The sequence below is a fragment of the Notothenia coriiceps genome, unplaced genomic scaffold, assembly GCF_000735185.1.
Source record: "Notothenia coriiceps isolate Sejong01 unplaced genomic scaffold, NC01 NC01_scaffold00000339, whole genome shotgun sequence".
Lineage (NCBI taxonomy): Eukaryota > Metazoa > Chordata > Actinopteri > Perciformes > Nototheniidae > Notothenia > Notothenia coriiceps.
In genome coordinates, this window is record NW_011333040.1 from 11,181,654 (window position 1) to 11,204,583 (window position 22,930).

The 22,930-nt window shown below is 42.1% G+C and overlaps 1 protein-coding gene and 4 non-coding genes across 7 annotated transcripts in view; 3 read left to right on the forward strand and 2 right to left on the reverse strand.

Annotated features, from left to right (window-relative positions):
* The first annotated feature begins 9,796 nt into the window (after positions 1-9,796).
* Positions 9,797-9,868, forward strand: trnaw-cca (transfer RNA tryptophan (anticodon CCA)). Its single transcript has one exon. It is a non-coding gene; the product is annotated as a tRNA-Trp (tRNA).
* A 3,103-nt stretch (positions 9,869-12,971) lies between these two features.
* On the forward strand, positions 12,972-13,043 carry trnaw-cca (transfer RNA tryptophan (anticodon CCA)). Its single transcript has one exon. It is a non-coding gene; the product is annotated as a tRNA-Trp (tRNA).
* A 559-nt stretch (positions 13,044-13,602) lies between these two features.
* On the forward strand, positions 13,603-13,674 carry trnar-ccg (transfer RNA arginine (anticodon CCG)). The gene has a single exon. It is a non-coding gene; the product is annotated as a tRNA-Arg (tRNA).
* A 346-nt stretch (positions 13,675-14,020) lies between these two features.
* trnaw-cca (transfer RNA tryptophan (anticodon CCA)) lies at positions 14,021-14,092 on the reverse strand. Its single transcript has one exon. It is a non-coding gene; the product is annotated as a tRNA-Trp (tRNA).
* An 877-nt stretch (positions 14,093-14,969) lies between these two features.
* Positions 14,970-22,930, reverse strand: part of cul2 (cullin 2) — an 11,970-nt gene continuing 4,009 nt past the window's right edge. For 2 of the 3 annotated variants that reach the window (XM_010771240.1, XM_010771247.1), the window contains exons 5-21: positions 21,044-21,149; positions 20,787-20,869; positions 20,396-20,492; positions 20,062-20,181; positions 19,071-19,233; positions 18,867-18,991; positions 18,373-18,480; positions 17,901-17,960; positions 17,672-17,800; positions 17,465-17,551; positions 17,225-17,377; positions 17,034-17,111; positions 16,872-16,938; positions 16,503-16,705; positions 16,277-16,378; positions 16,064-16,180; positions 14,970-15,749 (exon numbers count right to left, since the gene is read on the reverse strand). In XM_010771240.1, the coding sequence (XP_010769542.1) occupies positions 15,618-15,749; positions 16,064-16,180; positions 16,277-16,378; positions 16,503-16,705; positions 16,872-16,938; positions 17,034-17,111; positions 17,225-17,377; positions 17,465-17,551; positions 17,672-17,800; positions 17,901-17,960; positions 18,373-18,480; positions 18,867-18,991; positions 19,071-19,233; positions 20,062-20,181; positions 20,396-20,492; positions 20,787-20,869; positions 21,044-21,149 (1,930 nt within the window). In that variant the 3' untranslated portion in view covers positions 14,970-15,617. The remainder of the gene's footprint in view (positions 15,750-16,063; positions 16,181-16,276; positions 16,379-16,502; positions 16,706-16,871; positions 16,939-17,033; positions 17,112-17,224; positions 17,378-17,464; positions 17,552-17,671; positions 17,801-17,900; positions 17,961-18,372; positions 18,481-18,866; positions 18,992-19,070; positions 19,234-20,061; positions 20,182-20,395; positions 20,493-20,786; positions 20,870-21,043; positions 21,150-22,930) is intronic. The other variant, XM_010771255.1, reaches the window with a different exon arrangement.

Genomic DNA, 22,930 nt, shown 5'->3' on the forward strand with positions numbered 1-22,930 from the left:
ACGGCACACATTTAACTTTTCGTATTCCTGTAAACGTGTGTATCCATCAGGTTTACAAACCTTTACGTACACAATTATTATCCTTCTACTTAGGTGTCTTTCCTATAGGTATGGTCCTGGCATACTAGTGTCCTGTGTCGGTGCTGAGGTTCTGGTCCCGAGTCTGTCCGTCCTGGGAGAGGGATCCCTCCTCTGTTGCTCTCCCTGAGGTTTCTCCCATGTTCCCCTTTAAACTGTGGGTTTTTTCTCTTGAAGTTTTTCCTTGTACGATGTGAGGGTCTAAGGACAGAGGGTGTCGTATTGTCATCCTGATATTCTGTACAAACTGTGAAGACCACTGAGACAAATGTAACATTTGTGATATTGGGCTATATAAATAAACATTGATTGATTGATTGATTGATTGATTGATTGATTGATTGAATATGCTTGCAGAATACTGAATAGATCCAGACCTTACCACGAAAGGTTAAATCTGCTTTGCAGTCAGGTTCAATGTTATAATAAAAGAAGGTTGTAAAATGTGTTCAAATACTGCTGCTCCAAATGTCAGCAAGTTGTATCATCACGGACGAGTACAGATTCAATCTAAAACACTTTTTTTCTTTTTTCTGATTTCTTCCAAACTTCAAATCTCCCTGGAGGAGTGAGGTCAAAAAGAAGCAGGAATAGCCAGCGTTTGTTTCTGTCTATTTCAGAAATGAACTCTAGTAAGCACCCAGTGTAGGAGAGCTCCATTGCTCACACAGAAAGGTGTTGAGTTTTCTCACTCCCCACCTGCCACTCATGATAAATAGCTATGAGCTAAGTTGAACCATGGTGGTCTCACAGGCCCCAGACTCTAAATATTTTCAGACCGCCACAACAACTTCCTCTTAGCAAGGGAGGCAAGAAAGGCCGAACTTCACCAGCCTCTTTACCGGAGCTTGGTTGAAAGAGCAGAGGTGCGAGGGTTAATCCCCGCACTAAACTGTGCACTGCTACTTCTACATTCAATTACCTCTGCTTAATACGCCTGTTCAACCTTCCCTGTCAGCGCGGCAGAAGAGCCATTTTCCTCTTAATTCTGTTCGAAGGAGTGTGTCCTCGAGGAGAGCCAGGTATAAAATGCTCAACATATTTCCGAGACTAGTGAGGCATTAGGAAATTATTTTGTTTCATAAACACATTACGCGTGGCGGATTCACGCTGATTGGTGTCAGGCTGATTGATGGAGTGGGAGTTAATATACGAAAGGCACGTTTTTTCGAAGTTGCATAAAGAGTTGAAACTGTTTGAATGTTATGCCCTTGTGGATATGTGCAGTCATACACAAGCGGATTAAATGTAATGCCTCTCTTTACGACACATACATCCGGAACTTTAGTACAAATGACTCGTACCCGATGTCTTTTCACCCAAATATAATCATGCGAACACAACGCTATGTCTCCCCAGTCCCCGTAGTGTGTTTGTGTGCTGTACCTCTGGGAAAAGTGATAGGCTCTTGTCTAAGCTGGAGAGAACCCAAAGTTATAAATACACTGAAATATATCCCCGAAATAAAGCTCCAATTCAAGAGCAAGTGGCTCTCTGCAATGCTTCCATGTATTGTGTTACTTCCTTTCACAGTTTATAGTGCAAGGTGAAGGGACTTATAACCCTCTTTAAATCATTTCACTTGTTGGGAACAACTCAATGCCTGCCTGTGAAGGATAACAGGGGCTGAATAACCTATCAATAGATTCTGATTTTAGATGACACACTCTGGATTGATGACAAACATTTCTGACCCTTTATTATTTATCCCAGGCAGCTTTCTGCTGAGCGTGCATGCTGTTTTTTAAGTAATATCCTACTTTGCATTCATACGATCGCATTCAAGCATGAGAGTTGCCCAGTACAACCATAGTAATCCACTGTTGGCCACTCAGCACCTTCACCGGAGCATTACTCATTCACTTCTTCCTCCCCAATAGCCTTTCATTCACTACGGATTTTCCCTTTCCAAAAAAAGCATCCTGTTCACATTCAAAAGTTGGGAGGTGGTCATACATCAAGCGGCGGCGGTGGCTTATTGGGCCGATTGCGCAGTGCGGCTTCGAAAGAGTCACAGTGCATCACGACGGCAGTTCCACTAATTGGAAAAGTGTCTTCTATTTGGGGGGCATGATTAAAATGTGGTGTGCTGTGTTTTTGCGATAAAGACTCAGGGAGATGGAGCGATACGAGGAAAGCGGCGCTCAGAGGAAGGAGAAGAGAGAAGAGGCCCCAGGGCCGCCATGCTGGGTCGCAATCCAGCGCCGATGGGGGGGTCACCAGCAGGAGGCTGCGCATCAGCCAGCTGTATGAAAGTGAACTAAAAGCCTGACTGCAAAAAAGGAGCTTCACAAAGTCTGGTTTCCAAGAGCCAAGAGAAAGTCCCCACATGGCACAAGGCGATTATATATTTAACCTATAGTAACACGGATGACATTTCTAACGGCAGTGGAGCAAATGTTCTGACACGATAATATATATTTAAAAAAAGATCTCCGTTTTCCCTCTGAGATCCTTCCCTGCCTCTCTTCTGCACTACTGCTCACTGACTGATGAATATTTATATTTCACACTCCAACACAGCCTGATCTCAGCTCTGCCATTTTACTCTGCTGGTGATGCTCGACATGTGAACGTGAGCATAAAGCTGTGGGAGATTGTGTCTCTCTAATGGGGAAACAAATGGTGTGTTATTCATGCTCTTCTTGTCCCTAATTCCGTGGTTTGATCGTGTGTCAGACCCCGAGGTGTACAGACCCAGTGTGGAAACAGGCTTGGATGACTTCTCTAGCCACGCTCCCATTTCCACGCCTCCAGGGGGGCCTATGCTACGCGGCTCCAATGCCGCTCATTGCACCTCAAGGTGGGCTTTACCCCCTGGATAGTTATCCATCTGTGCTTCACAGCTGTTGGCTCCCCAAAGGCCGCATACAAAGGGACCAAGGCCAGGCCGCTCTGGGGGGATGGAAGCAGCAAAGCCGGGCTGTGGGACGTCCTCGGGGTGGGCTCAGCGGGAGCCCAACTGGAGCCAGGTAGAGTGTGTGTGTGTGTGTGTGTGTGTGTGTGTGTGTGTGTGTGTGTGTGTGTGTGTGTGTGTGTGTGTGTGTGTGTGTGTGTGTGTATCACTGGTACCCACGGGGTTGGTTGGTTTCCCTGCACGGAGTCCTCATCACACCTCAGCAGCCATTGTCGAAATAAAAATGGGCTCCACTTTCACTGCAACTCTGTTCAGGAGCAGCGAGCTGAACACAAGAGGTAGAGTAATTATAGAAGCCAGAATGAGCACTCTGATTGCAAAATAATGTTTCAGGGAAGAGTTTGATAACAATAAAAAAAGAAACCGAAGAGCGGTGTTGAGGGAACTTTTTCAGCCGAAGAAAAAGCATCAAAGTAAATGTGTTCTTTTTATCCATAAATGCTGTAAAAGTGTGATACATCAGTACATTTCAGTAACTATGAATCTCCATGTGTTTTAAATTCTCTTTTCTGTCTATGTCTCTCCACTCCTACCCCTTTCTCTTCCACTAAACCAACACGACTCCAGCTGGTTTCAGACCGGCGGCAGAAAAAAAGCCAAACACTGTCACCAGTCGTCTATTTCCCCATTCACAGGTATCTGGCGATCATGTGATGGCAACAAATCGAAAGAAGCATCTTCACCTGGTGTGTGGACTTCAACTCCCGTGTCTGGCGACGCAAGACACAAGCCGCTCCCCGCCAGCCATCGATCTGAGGCTCAGAGACTTGGCCAAAGCTATCAACCTTTTAAACTGTCACTTTTAGAGGGGAATGGATTGCCGCGGTTGGAGGGAGAGGAGGAGGGAGAGGGTAAGATATCCTAGGACAAACATTGGGCGTAATCAAATCACTCAGAAGCTCATCATTCATGACTAAAAAGCCCACTGCACTATATTAGTGTGTATGTGGTATATACTGTGAGTGATCACTTTAAGTGTCCTATCCTGCTTGTGTAGTGTGGTAAGTAATCGTCTTGTGTTTTTATCGTGACCCGCTAAGAGGCTGCAGGTGCAAAGCTTTAAATTACTTTTTTAATGTTGAGATGAAGTCATTCCTACACGGATCAAAAGTTTGGAATATTTAAATTAAACCAATATAATGTCAATGGGTTAAATAATGTTACAGAACTGGAGCCAGGATGTGTTTACTCTAAAGACTGGAGGAAGGGGGGAAATCCACCTGTCATCACATCCATCAATTAATCAATCAATCAATGTTTATTTATATAGCCCAATATCACAAATGTTACATTTGTCTCAGTGGACTTCACAGTTTGTACAGAATATCAGGATGATAATACGACACCCTCTGTCCTTAGACCCTCACATCGTACAAGGAAAAACTTCCGGAGAAAACCCACAGTTTAAAGGGGAAAATGGGAGAAACCTCAAAGAGAGCAACAGAGGAGGGATCCCTCTCCCAGAACGGACAGACGTGCAATAGATGCCGTGTGTAAATTGAAAAGATAATACATTTACAACATAGGTAGTCCAAATGTTTGGAAATGCATGTGTCTATAATAAGAAGATGAATCCACGAGGATATCAGACTTGTCTTTGTACATCCTTGAACCACAGGACACATGCTCATCCTATGCTGCAGTTAGCCGAAGCATATCATTAAAAAGGAGCCGTATAGAAATATGAGACTTTGTTTTTGTTTAGCCATCTTCCCCTAAGGATATTCTGCAACTGTTTATTTTAACAACTTGACTTTGCTGTGACATGTCTGCAATCCTAAATTTGTGGAATTTTTTGAGGAAAAAAGGCTAATTATGTGCTTTAAGGCCTAAGCCTCAATTTAGGTGGAGTAACTGTGGGAAAGTATAGGAGACAAATAAGGTCTAGAGATGCAGCTTTTCAAATAACCACAAATTATGGATCCAGAGACAGAATGTTTGAGTATTCTTTAGTTTTATGTCTCCGACGGTGTGCCAGATGTGAAACCAGACAGTTAGAGGATCAGTTCAGATCTGAACCTCCCTGTCTCATCCATGTGTTGTTTTGTATGCCAAAGGGAAAGCGCACAAAATAACATCCTCATATTGGTTTAGCTTACATGGCTGAAAATGTGGTAAACACTTGACTGGCAATGTGCTGAAAACAACAGTCTTGGGAGCAGCAAATCAGGATGAGAAGCTTGAAAAGCAATTTAGCATTAATCCTTCATGACTGTGCACACTGTAGACCAGATTGACTCTGGAGTTAATGGTGCTTGAGTGGCTAATTGATGCTTGCTTCCTGGCCCCACTCAGACTGTGACAAAAGGCCTCAGCGTCCCCAGAGGAGATCAGGTACACCGGCACAGCTTGTGATAACACAGCTGATTCAGAGCAGAAAATAATTCTAATGTCACAGAACACTGATATTACAGCCAACTAAGTATCACATAATTGCCACAGCAATACATGCAACATATATCTTTGATGATTCATACATAATGAAGGGATAGATAAGGACATAAGCACCAGGCAGAATGTACTCAGAGGCGAGTATAGAGTGTCACAGTTACGCGTCCTAAAACATGGAAGTAAGCTGCGCATGGGTTCCTTCGACAAAAAAGCAATGCAATTTCTCCATAGGATTTTGGAAAATAGCTGGAAATAAGGTCTGTGGTTGACACACATTTAAGAGACGGATCACGTTTTGTTCAGCCGGATAATCTCCACATGTCTACCCTACTTTTATCATAATTTCGAATCATACATCGAATCGATAGATTTATGATCGATAGGTTTATGATTAGAAAATTATAAAAGTAGGGTAGACATGTGGAGAGGACGCGTCACTGTGGCAATCTGTAGAGGAGAAAGGTAAAGAAGAGGCAGACATGAAGTATTTTTTGAAGAGGTAAAGCAGGAAGTGTGGGAATTGTTTCTCTAAACAGTTTTTCTCCAGATAAATCAAGACATAATTGTGATGTTATGACAGCAACAAAAGAGATTCATCCTGATTTCCTCTCCAATTGCTTTTACAGCTAACCTGTTTGATGCGGTTCAACTGAACTGTGGTGGACTTTGGTTAGGTTTGAAAAATGCAACTCGGGTGCAGACAAAAAACATGGTCCTTCCCTTATTAAAACAATCTAAGAACATAAGCTGAATTCAACAAGGCCTTCAGATCTCCATAGCAATTCTATCCTGCCACCAATTTCCGACACATGCACCAGTACTGCCTACACTTCTGTGTGCCACTTGTTCTGAAGCACTCTTCAGTTGCAGAATGGGCTTTTGCAATCAAAGGCTTCTGAAAATGTGACAGATGCCTCTTTCTCTTTTCATGTGTTCCTCTGTCCTTCATGCTAAAGCTGAATCAACCAACCTTACTGCTGCCTTGGATGAATTATGCATGTTTTATGTTCTGTTTTTATGGCAAAAGTACACAACGCTTGTGATTTTTGTTGCATTGTAAAAGCAGCCATAGTTAAGTGTTAAAGCAATGCTGTGTTGCTGTCAGCTGCAGGAAGATTATACAACTGAAGTGACCTATGTGCGATTGCATCTTCACGTAGTCCAAAGGTCTCGGCTGGTCTGTGTTACAGTTGTTGTTGACCCAGCGCCAAGTGTTCTCCAGAAGGTAAGACTACACATCTACATTTACAGTGCCACTGCATGGATCAATGGGCCAGTCGCCTCCATTCTGCTGAACCAAGGGAAATCATCAAGCACTGGTAAACAGAGGAGCAAATGTGTGTGTGTGTGTGTGTGTGTGTGTGTGTGTGTGTGTGTGTGTGTGTGTGTGTGTGTGTGTGTGTGTGTGTGTGTGTGTGTGTGTGTGTGTGTGTGTGTGGGAATGTGATTCATAGTGTGTATGGGAGTAAGTGCTCTTTAAGAATGGGTGTTGGTGTTGACCTACTTCGTCACTGTTTGCCATCAGTTGTGAAATCTACTACCGAGGCCATCCAGGAAGTTGAAAGTATTCCATCTGTCACTATGGAGCTGAGTGTACAGGTGTGACGTGAGCGTATACCAGAGGGAAGAACGTATATATTGCTCATTACACAAGCAAGTTCTATCTAAATAGTCTGTTATTTAAGGTTTTACAAAGTTAAAACAGCATTAACATGACTCCAATGGTTATACCACTGACTGGCAAAGAGGAAAATGCTGTCACTAATCTTGGGACCAGTACCAAGCTTTAATTCATTCATTAGTCATTGAATGGGCAGCCACTATAATCCCACAAAGGGAAAAGTAATCAGGGTCCTAGCCGGGGTGATTCAAATTTGGCACAAGGGTTTCACACGTCATTTAAGAGATGAAACTTGAATGAACTTTTTGACTTGTTTTCACCATGTAATTGCAAAGAGTAATGAGTGCAAAGCCATGTTACATGATCAATACACATGGTGGTTACTCCATTGGCCTATTACCATGTTTTACATAAAAGTGATTAACTGTGTGTTGGTAGAGAAACATAAATGCACAGAGATTACACATGTGAGTGTAGTGTCTAACAGTGGAACTACACTATAGTAAATTGCAATCTAATAGTCCTTGGATAATGTGTGTAGTAGACAGTTAACTATGTGTTAAAACATATAGTATGTATTGTTTGTCTGGTTGCACACACGCCTTTACTGTGCCATTCTAAAAAGCAGTGGTACTGCTTTCACTTTGGCACACTTACACACAAACCACGGGTTATTTTGGTTCCATTCCATCCTCATTGCTCCACTGTATGAACTCTCTTCCCTGCCAACACAACTAAAGGGAACAGTTCCAGTGTTTCCTGAACGTTTTGGATGGCCAACCTAACAGACACACAAGAGACCAGAAGGAGAGCTCTTTAGCTTCACAACTTTTTGATTCCTTGTGGAGGAAACTGTGAACTACCACGAAAAAAGTAATCACGATTTGGCATCTCCTTTGTGATAACAATGACAAGCTTCCCACTTTGTTTCCACAAGGCCCCCCCTGGGGGTCCCAACTGGCTCAGATTCTAAGGGGACAGCCGCTGGCTCTCCTCTGCCCACCTTCTGTCTCTTCCTTAGCCCGTGGAAAGCGCCATGTTGAGGCTCCGGGGTGGATACAGCGTGCTACAACAGCACACCGGGGCAGGGCTGTGTGGGAAAGGAGCTTACCTTTGCGATCGCCTTCTTATACCTCATAGCCGCTTGTTCGATAAGGCTTTCGACTTTTATATTCCCATCTCCACACGGAACGACCACTCGGGTCCTCCCGAAACACACCGTCACTTTCATTTTCCGCTGCGTTAATCCCAATGAGGAAAAAGCAGCGTAAAGACGAAAATAAACATCCCCGGTGCGCGAAAACTAGATCCACAGTTGTCGAGAAGAAGTCGAAAAGTAGTTGTCTTTGTGTCCTCCGAGGAGAAGCCCAGCAGTAGATCCAACGGCGGGGCTGGGTGGCGTCCTCCCTGTGTGCCGTGTTGACTCACTTGCACAAAGTTCCCAACAATCCAGCCAGAGCGCACCACTGCACTGACACTGCGAGCGCGCGCCCACATGTCAGAGCAGGCTCTAAGAATGTTTCCAGCAGCAGCCAACACAATGCAGGTTGGAGGCAAACCCATCGAAAGTCCAATTACTTGATTTCTTATCATAGAAGGTTGCGTAACACTTGGATTTGCAATGTTTTCTTCCCATTGGTATAATATGGAAATCGTATACAATAGAGAGATTAGGGACATTGTTGTTGATTTCATGATTAATAGCCACTTTGACTGCATTAAACCACCTTTTTATTTCTAGTTGTGTTGGTGACTTTAATTCAAAATGTGAGAGCCAGAGAATGCAACTTTATGGGGTCCTTAAAAATGAATGTGGCTAGGGCTGGATTAACCTGCTAAAGGGTCCCATAACACACATTTCTCCAACCCATTTTGTGCCAAAAAGACAACCATTAAGCTTTTTATAGTAGTGTTCCTTTGCGTTGCTATATTACAGTGAGTTTGAAATCATGTTTTTGCAACCTGGGGTCGTTGGGATCTGTAAGGGACTGGGGCCAAGTTGCATGCTTAGTTGGTATAGCAGCCTATCAAAGCACATGACACTATAAAAGACAGATTCAGTCCTGCATGCTTATATCTACCTTTTATAAAAGCATTTCATTTGGGATTCCTTTGGTGTCAAACACTATCTTATCAGATGCAGATCTGTGAGTTTATGGTTAGGTAAATAAGGGAAAACCTTTGGGCTCCAACTCAGAGCAATTACTGCAGATCTATTGCAACAAGTATTACGCTTGTTACCACACTTCGTTTTGATCTATCTGTGCTGCCTGGGTGTTGGACATACACACTGATGTTGAGTTTGAATGAATGAGACAGAGCAAATGAGCTTAACTCTCTGGCAGAATAAGTTATAGGAGTCATATTCTCAGATGAAGCTGCTGAGACCTGCACTTATGCCACTGATAGCAAAGCATATATTAATGTTATGACTAAATTATTGAACTGCAGTGCAAAAGGAGAGATAAGCCCAAGGCTGGATCTACAATATGACCCAATTCACGGATAAAAGCTGCAACCTTTCTGCGCTTTACTCATTCCCTGCAGCTCTTACTCTTTATGTTCTCGTGTAGTCCAATTGAGTGAACATGAACACCAGTGCAATAGGGACAACCTCTTTTCAAAACTATATTATCACTGCTCAAAATCTGTCTGCATTAATACCCTCGCTTCTTGCTCTCAAGCTAACACATATAACCTAATGATGTGTCTTCATATTGATTTGTTATCCCAGGAGTCACTGCTGGATACAAAAATCGGATGCAAAATGTCACTTCGTCCGTTATCCTGACTCTGTGGCGCAACGGTAGCGCGTCTGACTCCAGATCAGAAGGTTGCGTGTTCAAATCACGTCAGGGTCAAGCAACAGGAACTTATTGCTGTATTGCCTTATAATGAAGTATGGTATCACTGGTAAGCCTCAAATAGAGGAACTCTTTCAACCTGATATACTGTATGTGTCACTCCATGTTGACAACCTCTCCCTTCCCTTGCATATTTGTATCGTACTCCCTCTACTGACAAAATAAGAAAAACACTCACCAAAAAGAGCAACAAAGGACAGTTTGATGACCTAAATGGATATTTATTCACCTTTGCCTTCATGGTGACTGTCATTTTATATTCATATTACTATCAATGTGTGATTTTTGTTACAACCAACACACAAACCCTCAGTGTTTTTTATTTTAACTCAAATAAATGGTAAGATACAAGTTGCTGAATGAATCTGATATATTTGAGAGTTTCTTATATGACAATAATAAGTTTCCTAAATCAACAGTTATTCAGTTATTTATCCGAAACTGCTATGGATAAATGATTCCCGGGCCTGCATTGTAGTTTGTCCACTGCACATCAGGAATGCATGGAGGAGGAGACAATGGTGGAAATGAAGAGCTTCACTGGGGCCCAGGACCCGCTGTGAAGGTTGTTTTGAATTTAAATATGTAATTTATAGTACTGGACGAAAAATAAGTAAAAGAAGAGCCTGTGACTTACAACTTACATTCCTAGTAACATTTTGTTCCAAAAATAAATTGCACCATGCCATGGTAGCAGTGTGAGCCTTGTTATTGGCTCAAACAATTACTTACGTTATAACACTAGGTGGAAATCGTTTTCTAAGAGTTTTTACAATAAACAGAACTATTTGTCCATTTCCTTTGGATGTTTTGACATATAATGTGATTTAAAGTTTTGGTAGAAGTTTTATTATAATACCTACACAGTGGCAAATATTATCTTAGTATTGAGCGGTATCCTAACTCCATCTTCTCCACATTTACAGAATTGTTTTCCTATGCAGGAGAGGAAAGCATCAGCACATTAAAGTAAACAAGCGTGCGTGCGTGCGTGCGTGTGTGTGTGTGTGTGTGTGTGTGTGTGTGTGTGTGTGTGTGTGTGTGTGTGTGTGTGTGTGTGTGTGTGTGTGTGTGTGTGTGTGTGTGTGTGTTTGTTTGTTTGTTTGTGTGCTGTATTTGTGTGTGTGTGTGTGTGTGTGTGTTTGTGTGCTGTATTTGTCAGCTGACAGTGAGGGTGTGACTTCCATAGCATACGTGCTCCAACATGATCCTGAGAGTGATGGAGGACATTCCTGACACATCCCTCCATCATCAGAGTTGTACCTCACCACCAAAACATTCAGCAAGCACAATGTACACACTCATTCATAGAGGTCTAATTTACTACATCCTTCCTCTACCTCTATCAGGGCCTTCTAACTCCACCTTTTATTGATAAATGTAAAATGAGTGAATGTGGGAGCACTTAGAGGAAGATATTCTTTATAAGGACAGTCACATGTATTGTGTATCATGGCTCCTCCCCATTACCTGCTACATGTGATACAATAACCTGCATGTCAAGGAAATGTACAAGAGAGAACATAAAGTACAAATAAGAGAAAGAGTAAACAAATTGTAGTTGTAGTTGCACAGAACTTTGACTAATAATAGAGATATCATCTCAGTCATCATCACAGCCTGAAATCAGAATTACTGTTCACTTTAATTATACTTTTTAAGGCCAGGTTTTTATCATCAAATACATTAACGGTGCTTTGTCTTTGAAGGCAAAGCAGGTTGATTTTGGTTTTCAGTAGCATGATACTGTGTTAAATTAACATTACATTGCAAAATAAACCTACAGATTAACATAAACTACTCAATCCCACTGTATCCGTTGCATTTTTTTCCAACTTTTAACACATTTTAGGCTGAAATTTAAACATTTCTGAGTGTTTTGAAGTTGTTTTCCAACTTTGCAAAATAGCCATGTCTGTCAAATCATGATTTGATGCTTCTGAGAAGGCTAATGCCAGTGTTTTGTTTTCTATCTCCTCATCATTATTGCATCAGTCATTGTTTAATTGTTGCACAACTCCTCAGCAGACGGCTCCATGTGAGTCTGCACATGAAGATGCAGTTATTAGTTTATGTTGGCCTCAGTTCATGCCAATTGACTTGAAAGACAGCCTAAAACACTACAGATGTCTGATAAAACTCACAGTAAACAGTGTCTAACATTACTTAAATCATATTTCTGCCATCATTGCAGTCTGATGCAAGCTAAGGCATGTCTTTTCTCCTGAAAAGTTTCCCTGATAACACACATTAGCAACTACTACCAAAGCACCTTCAATTGATAATACATTGCTTATAGCTCAAAGCAATATATATAACCCTATGTTATGCAGAACATTTTACTAAGACCTTAAGCTACTACTAACCCTCAAAATAAACATCAGGGTCTTTTAAAGTAGTTTCAATGCTGAACCGTACAGTAATTGTGCCCCCTCTGCAGGCTCTTCCAAGTAATACACCTTGTCTTCTCTCCAGGAATCTTCTTTGTTTGGATTAAGTGTAAAGCCTGTAATTGCAGTGTTTATAGGGATTGGGCCTAGAGTACACTGTGAACACACAGAATGGTGTTAGCTCTCTGATTTCCTGGATTTGCAAATTCTGCCTGCTGCTGTTTTGCATACACTTTCTGTATTGCAACTTTTTTGATCACCCATGGAGCCCAACAACAAGTGTGATTAACATTAACTTCTAGGTTTGCATATGATATTTGATCTCTACGTATTATATGAATAATCCCAACTGAAATCTATGACTCTATAACTATGCGTTTTGCAGAAGTGTTTCTATGCGCCTGATGAAAAAGCAAAATGTTGGATTCTGTGAGTTGACATCTGATTATTTAAAGAAATCTAAATATTTCAACTTTTGCTTTAAGTACTTCAAAATGATCATGTGAAGCTGTTAGTCATAGCTGGTTCCTACTCTTTTTTTAAGGCTGATTTTACTGGCAATAATCTGACATTTTACTAAATATTCACAAACAGGCAAATATAAAATCTTGGGCCTTGTAGTGGATACATCCTTCCGTACATGAATGCAGATTTTTGCTCTAAACTAACAACTCTTAGTTTTAGAAAAGACCAAAAAATAAGCCATGTATGACCTTGTGGCGCAACGGTAGCGCGTCTGACTCCAGATCAGAAGGCTGCGTGTTCAAATCACGTCAGGGTCAATAGAAATAACCTTTAGTTTGTGAGATGTGACAATGACAGTCTGGTCCCTTCCAGCTATGATCAGATGCAGAAAATACCTGTATATCTGACAGGTTATGTGCTTTGTTGGATGCATTGGAAAAAAACACGTAGTAAATCCTACACTTCATGTTGTATCATGCAACCTAAATATTAAGAAATCAATCAAAAGTTTTGAATGGTGAGAACATCCTCCCGGATGAGCGGTAGTGTTGGGCCTTCATAATTCTCACTATAGCTGCTTGTAAATATATTTTGTGCTCCTCATCTGCTCCATCTCCTAATGATCAGACAGATAGTTAGATTTGTTAACATAGGAAAGGATAACCATAATGCATCAAAAACACATTCCCAAATACAAAACCTGGGGCCTTGTAGTGGGCACATCCTGCCATACCTGTATGCTGTTTGCCTTTTGCTTTTTGTATCTCATCATTCTTCACACTCACACTCATGTCACAGAGTCAGAGTGTGGATTGTGCAGTGCTCTAACTTTAACAACTGTGACTTTCGCAGGACACCAAATATACAACTTTGTGTGACCTTGTGGCGCAACGGTAGCGCGTCTGACTCCGGATCAAAAGGCTGCGTGTTCAAATCACGTCAGGGTCAGTAGTACTGTCCTTTATTCGTAAAAACTGAGACATGACAATCACATTGTCTGGCATGTTCAGTTTCTGTACATCTATAGATCAGATCCTGTGCTTTGTAGGATGCATTGTTAATGTCAACACGTAATGTGGTATGCAACCTAATTGAAATGACATTATGACAGTCTAAAAAATAAGTCAGCTCTAAAGTTAAATCAAAAACCCTTTGAGAATGTACATCATACATAGGATGTTTTTATATGCTTTTATGTTACTGCGAGTATTCAAGTTCTTGTTGCACTGCCCTTATATACAAACAGCATCAATGTGGCGGTCCTTACATTCAGAGTACTGTGGATGAAAAGGACTGACCTCGACGTGATTTGAACACGCAACCTTCTGATCTGGAGTCAGACGCGCTACCGTTGCGCCACGAGGTCCTGCCGCCCAAATCAGCCATATTAAAACAATTTAAATTAAGACAAACATAGACAAGGATGGATTTTTACTGCTAGCATAAATTTCCATATTTGGATTGACAAAATACTAATATATTTCATATAGCAAATATGCAATACATGTAAGCCATTCATAAAGCTACCTTCCAGTACTGTGGATAACAAAACAATGGTTTGTGTTATTAATTATTGTTTATTATTCTTTCCTGATAAAAAGCTTTACTCACTGCCCTTCGGCTGCGTCAGCACCATGGACAGCTGTCAGCTCAACAGCTGGCTACTCCGCGCATGCTGACGTAGTCGTGACGCACTTATATTTAGCAGTCAAACGAATACGTTGGACGCTTATTAGCTGAGCATCTTCAAATGACAGTACTGTACTATGCACATTGAAGAGATGAATGCTGGGAAAAGTGGCTGCAATTAAAAAAGCCTCTTCTCTGGGATACAAACAACTGTGCTAGGTTCGGTTGCAGTTTAGTAGTTCCTTGTAAACTGATTTTATTGCTGGATGTTCTTGAGCAAAGTGTTGTTTTCATATGAAAAGCATTCCACTGCTTGGTATTCTCAAAGCAAATGCATAACATCTCCATTGTTGTTAGAAGTTTCAATGAGCTCCTTTGTTTTCACCAAACAGACCGGAGCCACAGTGACTTCTCATCTCCTTCCCTAGTCAGGACTGCAGTAAAGTCAATTATTTTCTTACATTTGATTAATTAAATGAAACATCAATCCCTGAAGCAGCTTCACAGGAGAAGCCTGGCGCTGCTAAAATGCCAGTATCACATTCACAGCACACATTGACAAACACCACCAGAAATGAATGACATATGGATACACTTGACAAATGTTTACATAAAACCTTTCAGTGTTTTTATTCATTTATTTGACAAGCAGCAGGATCATGTTTGTCACCTCATTTTTTCTTTACATTTGAAAGTAGATACAATAGTCAGTATACCAGATTTATTACAGTATGTTTTCCTAACTTCAGTACATTTAACAAAGAAAAAAATAAAATAAACACACAACTGCAAACGTGAGAAAAGAAAGCATGTTTTTTCTAATGTGTAGCCAACAAAGTCTCATTGATGTCACAACTCTTCCCCCGGGTTTCTTTGTTTCCTTTATTTTCGGTCGTCTAGTATGTTGATCATCTCTTTCCTCTCAAACAGCGATAGGCATTTTCTTTTTGTCGTTTGACGCACAGGTGCGCGGCACTGGTGATGTTGTAAACAGCTTAAAATCAGAAGGTGGGCGGGGTTTGGAGGAGGGTCTTGAGGGTGGTTGTGTTAGCTGGCTGTCCGAACGTGACTCGATGACCTTTTCTCGTGTTCAAAGATGGAGGCACCAGTCCTGCTTTTTAGTCACCGCACATAATCACAGCAGACAGCTACAGTCCAAAACCTAAATGGATGAATGAGTCTGTTTTGTTATTAATTTCGCGTTTTAAACCTGCATCTGCCGGTCAGTCACACAGGCAAGTGTTTGTGTGGAAGTGCTCCCTCTACGCCACGTAGCTGTACTCGTCTGCCGAGGTCTGGCTTCGCTCGATGTACTGCTTGTCGATGAGCACCTCGATGCACTTCTTGATCATGCTGATACTTGGGTTGAACCTGGCTTTGGACTGATTGATGACCTGCGCACAGAGACATTTAGAAAAATGTGATTGGAAAGTTTTTGTAATGTTAAAAACAGGGTTGCAACATACTGCTATCGATACATGATTTTGAAATGTGTTATGTAAATCTTTTTCTCAATGATATCTATATTGTGATCTCTCTGTGTGTGTACTGTAAGTATGTATAATATGTTGGACTACAATACTGTATTTGTTTCGTGAATCAGTGAATATGTGCAGGCTTAGTGTAACTTGTTTAATAACCAAAAGCTCAAAGAAAGATACTGTAAACACAAATATTAGGATTTTGTATGAAGAGAACTTCCACCCACCTCCTGGATGAGGGCGTTGTGTCGGAGCACCTTTCGAGCTTTCATGATTCTGACTATAGCAGCTTGTAAATACATTTTGCGGTCCTCGTCTACAGCGCTCCTCGTTTGCTCCATCTCCTAAAGATCAGACAGATATAATGTTGTTGGAATGATCAACATAAGACAGGATAACAGCAAAGCGTATTTAGAATGAAGGATAACCATTCGTCTGACCTGTGGTGTGTCTTTCTGCATTGATGTTGTGATCTTGAACTTTGTCCTTTTACTGGTGAAGCTCATATTTAATGAAAACGTGGACTCGGTTTCAATCTCCTCCTGTAAGCAGAGAGGAAAGTATTTATTTATTCAAATCTATAAGGACTTCACACAAAATGTGGTACCATCGGTAATGACAAACACCATCCCAGGTTATGGGATGTGCATCAAATTGAACTCGGACCTTTTGTGAGTCGTGGTTGAGCATCTTGACGTCAAGCAGGGACCTGATGGTCTTCTGGAGCTCCTTCTCGTTCATCTGGGTGCCGTCCTGCAGCTCCTTGTAGGTCACCGTCAGGCTGTTGTTGAAGGCCAGGAGCACAGCCATCTGGTAGGTGGTCACCATGGCAACGTAGGGCTTGGACAGGTAGTTCATCTTCACCTCACCTGAGACGAGCAAATGCGGATGAAACATACGATCGAAAAAACTACATTACTATTTAAACTGTTTTTCAAGAATAGAATTATGATCTTCAGATAATTGCTCATATATATGCACTTTTATATTAAAATCTAGCAACGGTTAGCTTTAAATGGTGTATGTGTGCGTTACCTGTGCAGAGATAGTGCAGCCAGGTCAGCTTCCTCCCACTGAAGTGCTGATTATAGAACAACTCAAACTGTAAAAGAAGATAAAGACTGAATGTATTATTTCATCTGCTCCTTTATTCAATTGGAACTAAAAACTGACAATCAATCTGAGCTTCAAACTCACCATCTGCACACTCTTCTCTAGTTCCTGAGGGATGGCGAATGTGGAGGAGGGGACGTGTGTGAGGGGCCATGCTCCAGCCTGAAATCAGATAGCATTTACCATTACACATTTTGAAGTCTTAATTATACATCTAACCATGTCAATGACTCTCTTAGATGTTAATCCCATGATTGTGAATACGTCCTGATCACCTGTAATACATAGATCTGGAAGCTGATGCCCAGGTCCACCACCGTCTCCTGTGTCTTGATGAAATTGTTGAACTTGTTGTTGAGGTCGGCGCTCACGCTCATGTCGGTGTACATTCTGTGCAGTTTGCTCGTGAACTCGTAGCCACAGGCTTGCTGTAGGGATAGAGAAGAGAGAGGGTGTGTGTGAGCGGAGCACAGTCAGACAAAAAATAAGTTTTAATATTTACTTTTTGCATTTACCTTTAGTTTGTTGATCATGGCTTCTTCAGAGTCCATTGACAATGATAAACCGTGTATTAACCGCTTTGCTAGCATTCTGGCGTAAAACTGTGGAAAACGAAGAAAATCATTCAATCAGAGCGCTGTAGTTCATCTGAATGTCACAAGGTGTTCGAAGAAAAATTATGTGCTTTTCTTATTTTCCAGCATAAGAGGAATAGTGCTCACCTTTTGAAAGATGTCCTTGTCGTCTATGTACTTGAACACTGTGATGAAGCTCGTCAGCTTGTCCTCCACCTCGTTCTCCGTCATTCCCTTCGCAGACTTCTTCAGGAGGTTGTCGCAGTATTTCGCCAGCTGCACAGAGACACCGGGAGGGGACAAGACCTGGTCAAGGCAGTGTGTATAATACAGTGTGTACGCCTGTGTGTGCGTGTGTATGCGTGTGTGCACCCACCAGTTCAGGGGCTTTACAGATGGACTTGGGCTCTCTGAAGTTCACCACAGACGTCAAAGCCTGAGGACGACAAATCCAACAAACACGTTCAATACGATAGTTGATCATGGATGAAGCTTTTTAAGGGAACCTGGGCTTCAGAAACTCAATGCATTCTGGGAAATGTAGGCACTTTTGACAGGAGAACTTTCGACAGGAGAACTTTCGACAGGAGAACTTTCGACAGGAGAACTTTCTCCGGCTATATAGCATACACTGAGGAATGTATTGCTTGAAATTGACTTCATTTACCATGGTGACACAAAGTGACACATGTTCCCTTTAAAAATGCACCAAATTTTACATAGAATTAACACATAACTGCTGTTTGCCGTTAAAAAAGAGTAACTCAGTTTTGATATCTAGCAACTGCAATAAATATGTTTAATAAGGCGGAAGCTATTCTGGGAGTTTAGAGTCTGGGGTTAATGACCTTATCGAGTGCACTCATGAAGTGCTGATCTCCATTTAGAACTGTGTTTATGAGTTGAACGAATTTACTGTGGACCTCCAGCACTGACTCCACAAACAGGGTTGGCATCTAGAGAGGTCAGAAAAGAGAGAGAACAAAAAAGAAAAGTTGTATCAGAAGACAAATCTTCAAGTTTACACACAAAAATTACATTTTTAGAGCAGATGAAATAATCGATCTGAGTCGGTCTATTTTACCGTACTGGGACCACACGGACAAAAAAAGCATTTTTTACAGGTCTCTATGCTATAAATTAAATGGTTATATCGATATTACTTCAAAAAACAAACACTTCTATCCACAACACTGAACAAATAAAAAGCCATGATTGAACTTGTAACGTTTTTTCATAAAATATGATTTTATTTTTTTTTAAAGCTTCCACAGCTATTTTCCAAAAAAGAACGGCATCTTGAAAACCCACTATTCTGCATTTGCAGGTATGTGGTACTAACGTTTTCCTGAGCGAGGTTACTGGTGCCTCGGATGCCCTCGTTGTGGATGTGGACCTGCAGCTCCTGGATCATGTGGGGCAGCCCGCTGGCCACGGCCCGCAGCAGGGTGTACATGTTGGCCATGTCTACACAAAACAACACACAAAGTTTAATTCCAATGCTGCAACTCAATGTGTGACTGAAATCTTCCTAACCCGGACTGACCTTCTCTCTTCTCCTGCCGGATGATGCTCTGGCACTCCCCGTGCAGGAACTGCAGGTGATCGGCCACCATCCTCTGCTGGCATTCATGGATGACTTTGGCATAGGAGCTGGGGTGCAGGTACTTCCGACATCTCATCTCTTCGTCTTTCAACCGGCCCAAAACCTTGAGGAAAAATAGATCGAAAGGAGAAAGAGAATAGGTTGAGTTTCTCAAATCCAACAAATCCAATGTTCATATCAATGTGTCTTGAAATTTGGCAAAATATCCAATTATGAATATAGAAAGAAGGTTTAACACGATAACATCGGACCACTTTTAAATGATATAATAAAAACAGTCTTAAAATGAAATTGTCTGCACTGTACTGTAATACAGTGCTGCTCATTACAGGAGTATCACATAATGCGCTAATGCCTGGATAAGCTTTAATGATGATCCTGTTTACAGGCTTGGGGGATAAATCTGATTATTGCGGGAATAAATGAACAAGCGTTAGAGAGGAGAGCGATGGAGAGGTCATGACAGCTGAATTTGCTCAGGGGTGGTCAGTTAATGGTAGAGATAATACTCAGATTTAAACTCTTATGTCACCAGACGGACATGACCTGACAGATCAAACACACACAGGCCCGGGTTGAGTATAAATGGATGTGATGGATGCTGGTGAACACAAGATGCAGGGTTAGTCATCCTCAGATCAAGCTACGTCTTTGAGTTTATACAGAACACCATCAGCTTTATAATAAGGGTATAACTGTGATACAGCAGCTCAGAGGCTCAGATGGCAGCTTGAAGATACTTAGTGTTGTAGAGACTATCAATTAGCTGCTGAAACAAAATGATTAACAAGCGCAGGTGATTTGAATGACCCCGGGACAGACACATCTCCAAACATCCCACGCTCACAATAAACAAAGTGACAAGCCAACTGCGTTCCTTGGCCCTCCACCCAGCATCCACATACTTGCATTATCTTTCCATCAATCCTACCTTCTCCATGTACTGTGAGCAGTTGGATTCTTGCAGTAGATTGGAGGCTTCTTGTTTGTAGTACTCTCCCGTTTTTGACAGAAATGGCCCCTCGAAGATTTCCTGATAAAACTGTGAGTACAGTAGGAGAATGTGGCGCGCATAGAATTTACTGTACGTGTATACAAAACATGGTCTTACATGAGAGTCTACTGTACATAACAACACACGCACATATATGAAAAAGAGATTTAGCAGCACAACAAAACTGTTTTTGCTAGACATCTACGTATAAATTATTTGATATAAAAAGGCAGAATTATTTAATACTGGGTGTCATTATTTTTTGTCTTACCTTTAGTGGAAACTTCTTCTTGTACTGTTCAACATGAACAAAGGAGTTGATGACCCCGTGGATTACCTTCTGGTTGGGGTTCTCACCACAACGATCACTGTAAAATGAGAATGGAATTAGAGCTACATTTGATGTTTGTTTTGTTGTTATCACTGAAATGATTAGAAGTGTTGGAAAACCTGTTGGGTGTAGGTTAAAGACGGCTACACATCCAGTCATGAACAGTGAGAAAGAATGGAAATCTGGCATTGTAAAAATATGAATTCCCAACATCTAGAGTGCCATGACTTAATAGGCTATCCCTGTTTTCTCCAACATTGCTGAAAGCCTGAAACATTAATCTTAGACAACAAAAAGCACTCTTGTGGCTCAGTTAGTGTGAAAAACATACTTTTTGATTTCATTCAGCAACATCCGGATCAGGACAGCCTCAAGAGGCTCGATCATTAGTTTCCTCCACATATCTAGCGCCAACTGCAACGACAAATGAAAAGACAGCAGTTAACAAAAGTGTAAACAGATATACGAGTAGGTCATCGAATGAAAGTTACAATCTTGACATGAGCACTGGACTCATAGGAGTTGAATCACACTAATCTCTCGATAAAGTGGATTTTTTTGTATACCAGTACAAGAATCAGTCAGTACCTCTCCAATCTCCATGAGCGGCTCGTTCATGTCCACCCCCCCGTAGCCGTACTGTAGGTCTGCTTCTGTTAGTTTGTTCTTCTTGATGAACTGAGTGTTGAGATACCTGAAACGAGTGGGGGAGGAGGTCAACGTGTTAAAATATCAGATGTTTGAGAGTCATTTCAGGAGAAACTTATACATGTCTCGCAGATCCCACGCAGCAAGCAGGAAATGAACCCAGCTCACATTGTCCGCTCCTCGCAGCAGCGAGCCGCGCAACGTCCCGCCAACACGCCACCCAGACCCCACGCAGCATTCTCATCTGTTTGTCATTACTGGTGTCATTTTCTGGTTGCTAACAAACGCCATTGTAACACATAATCACTGATGTTCCGCTGTAACGGTGGTGGACTCATCAGAACAGAGTGGGTGAGCTGACCAATCAGAGCACAGTGGGCTCACAGGGAGGGGTGCAGGAGCTCCAACAAGCCGTGTAGGACAGAGTGAATACACATACTACACAGAGATGCTGTATGAGAAACATAATTGAATTGGGAGGCATGAAACCCTCTTTTAATGGTCACACATGCAGAACACACACAGTGAAATTTGGCCTCTGCATTTAACCCATCCTAGTGCCAGGAGTCTAGTACTAGGAGCAGTGGGCAGCTATTGTACCCTGGCACTAGGATGGGTTAAATGCAGAGGCCAAATTTCACTGTGTGTGTTCTGCATGTGTGACCNGGAGGAAAAGAGACGGAGAGGGAGGAAAGAACGCCGCAACGTAGAGAAGTGACCCAAAATGTATCTGCCAGCGTCACAGCACGCACGGAAGACACACGCCAACACTTTCCTCTATGCATACACACGCTAACACGTAGAGAATCCATAACGACGAGCACACATACAACCACACGCACCTCCAAGGAGACCTGCAACAGCCCGTCCCCAATTACAAGCATCTCTGACAGGGCATAAATCTGATCCAGATGGGCTGATGGTTGATTTATGAAGGGACTAAGGAGGATCCATATCCCCCCCTGTCCTAGTTAGCCTCCTCTCTCGCCTCGCCTGAGAGGTTCCCAGCGTCTGAGGTGCACCAGGCTCTTTTCAGGTGATCACACATTAATCCACTTCCATCAGTCCCTTATCTCCTCTACTTTTGCATCCCACCTCTTTTCCCCTCATTTATTCCTTTTTCTTGAGGAATATCTGAGGCAGAGTTGAAAGAGCCAGGGGTGCCTTTGACAGACTTGTGTGCCATGCTGTGCCACTGCCCCCCCCCCTTGCTTCTCTTGCCTAAGCCATGCCTTAGATGTCAGCAAGATAAGACAGAGCTGGTCACCTACTGTTCTTCCTTGCCACGTACCAAGCACATGCCGCCCTGCTTCTGGTATTCAGGAGGCAGGGATAAGTCTGCCTCGGGGTGTCTGCATTTGAAGAGCTGTATCTGTCAAAGGCCCAGCATTTTCTTTTACTCACTCTTTTTCTCTTTGTCTCCATCCCTTCCACCTTTCTCTTCTTTTCGATGCCAGATATTTGAAGGGAATAGCAACTACGACACTCCTGAGCTGAGGACGGTGGAGGCCCTGACGACTCGTTTCATCAGAATTTACCCGGAGAGGGCCACTCCTGCTGGTATGGGCCTACGGCTCGAGCTCCTGGGCTGCGAGATTGAAGGTAAACTAGAACTTGCATTAAAGGTCCCATGTCATGGCCATTCCTACTGTTCATAATTGCATTGTTGATGTATACTAGAATATATTTTTATTGTGTAATTTTCCAAACTCACATTGGTTTCTCATACAGCATCTCTGTATAGTATGTGTATTCACTCTCTGTCCTACACGGCTTGTTGGAGCTCCTGCCCCCCCCTCCCTGTGAGCCCACTGTGTTCTGATTGGT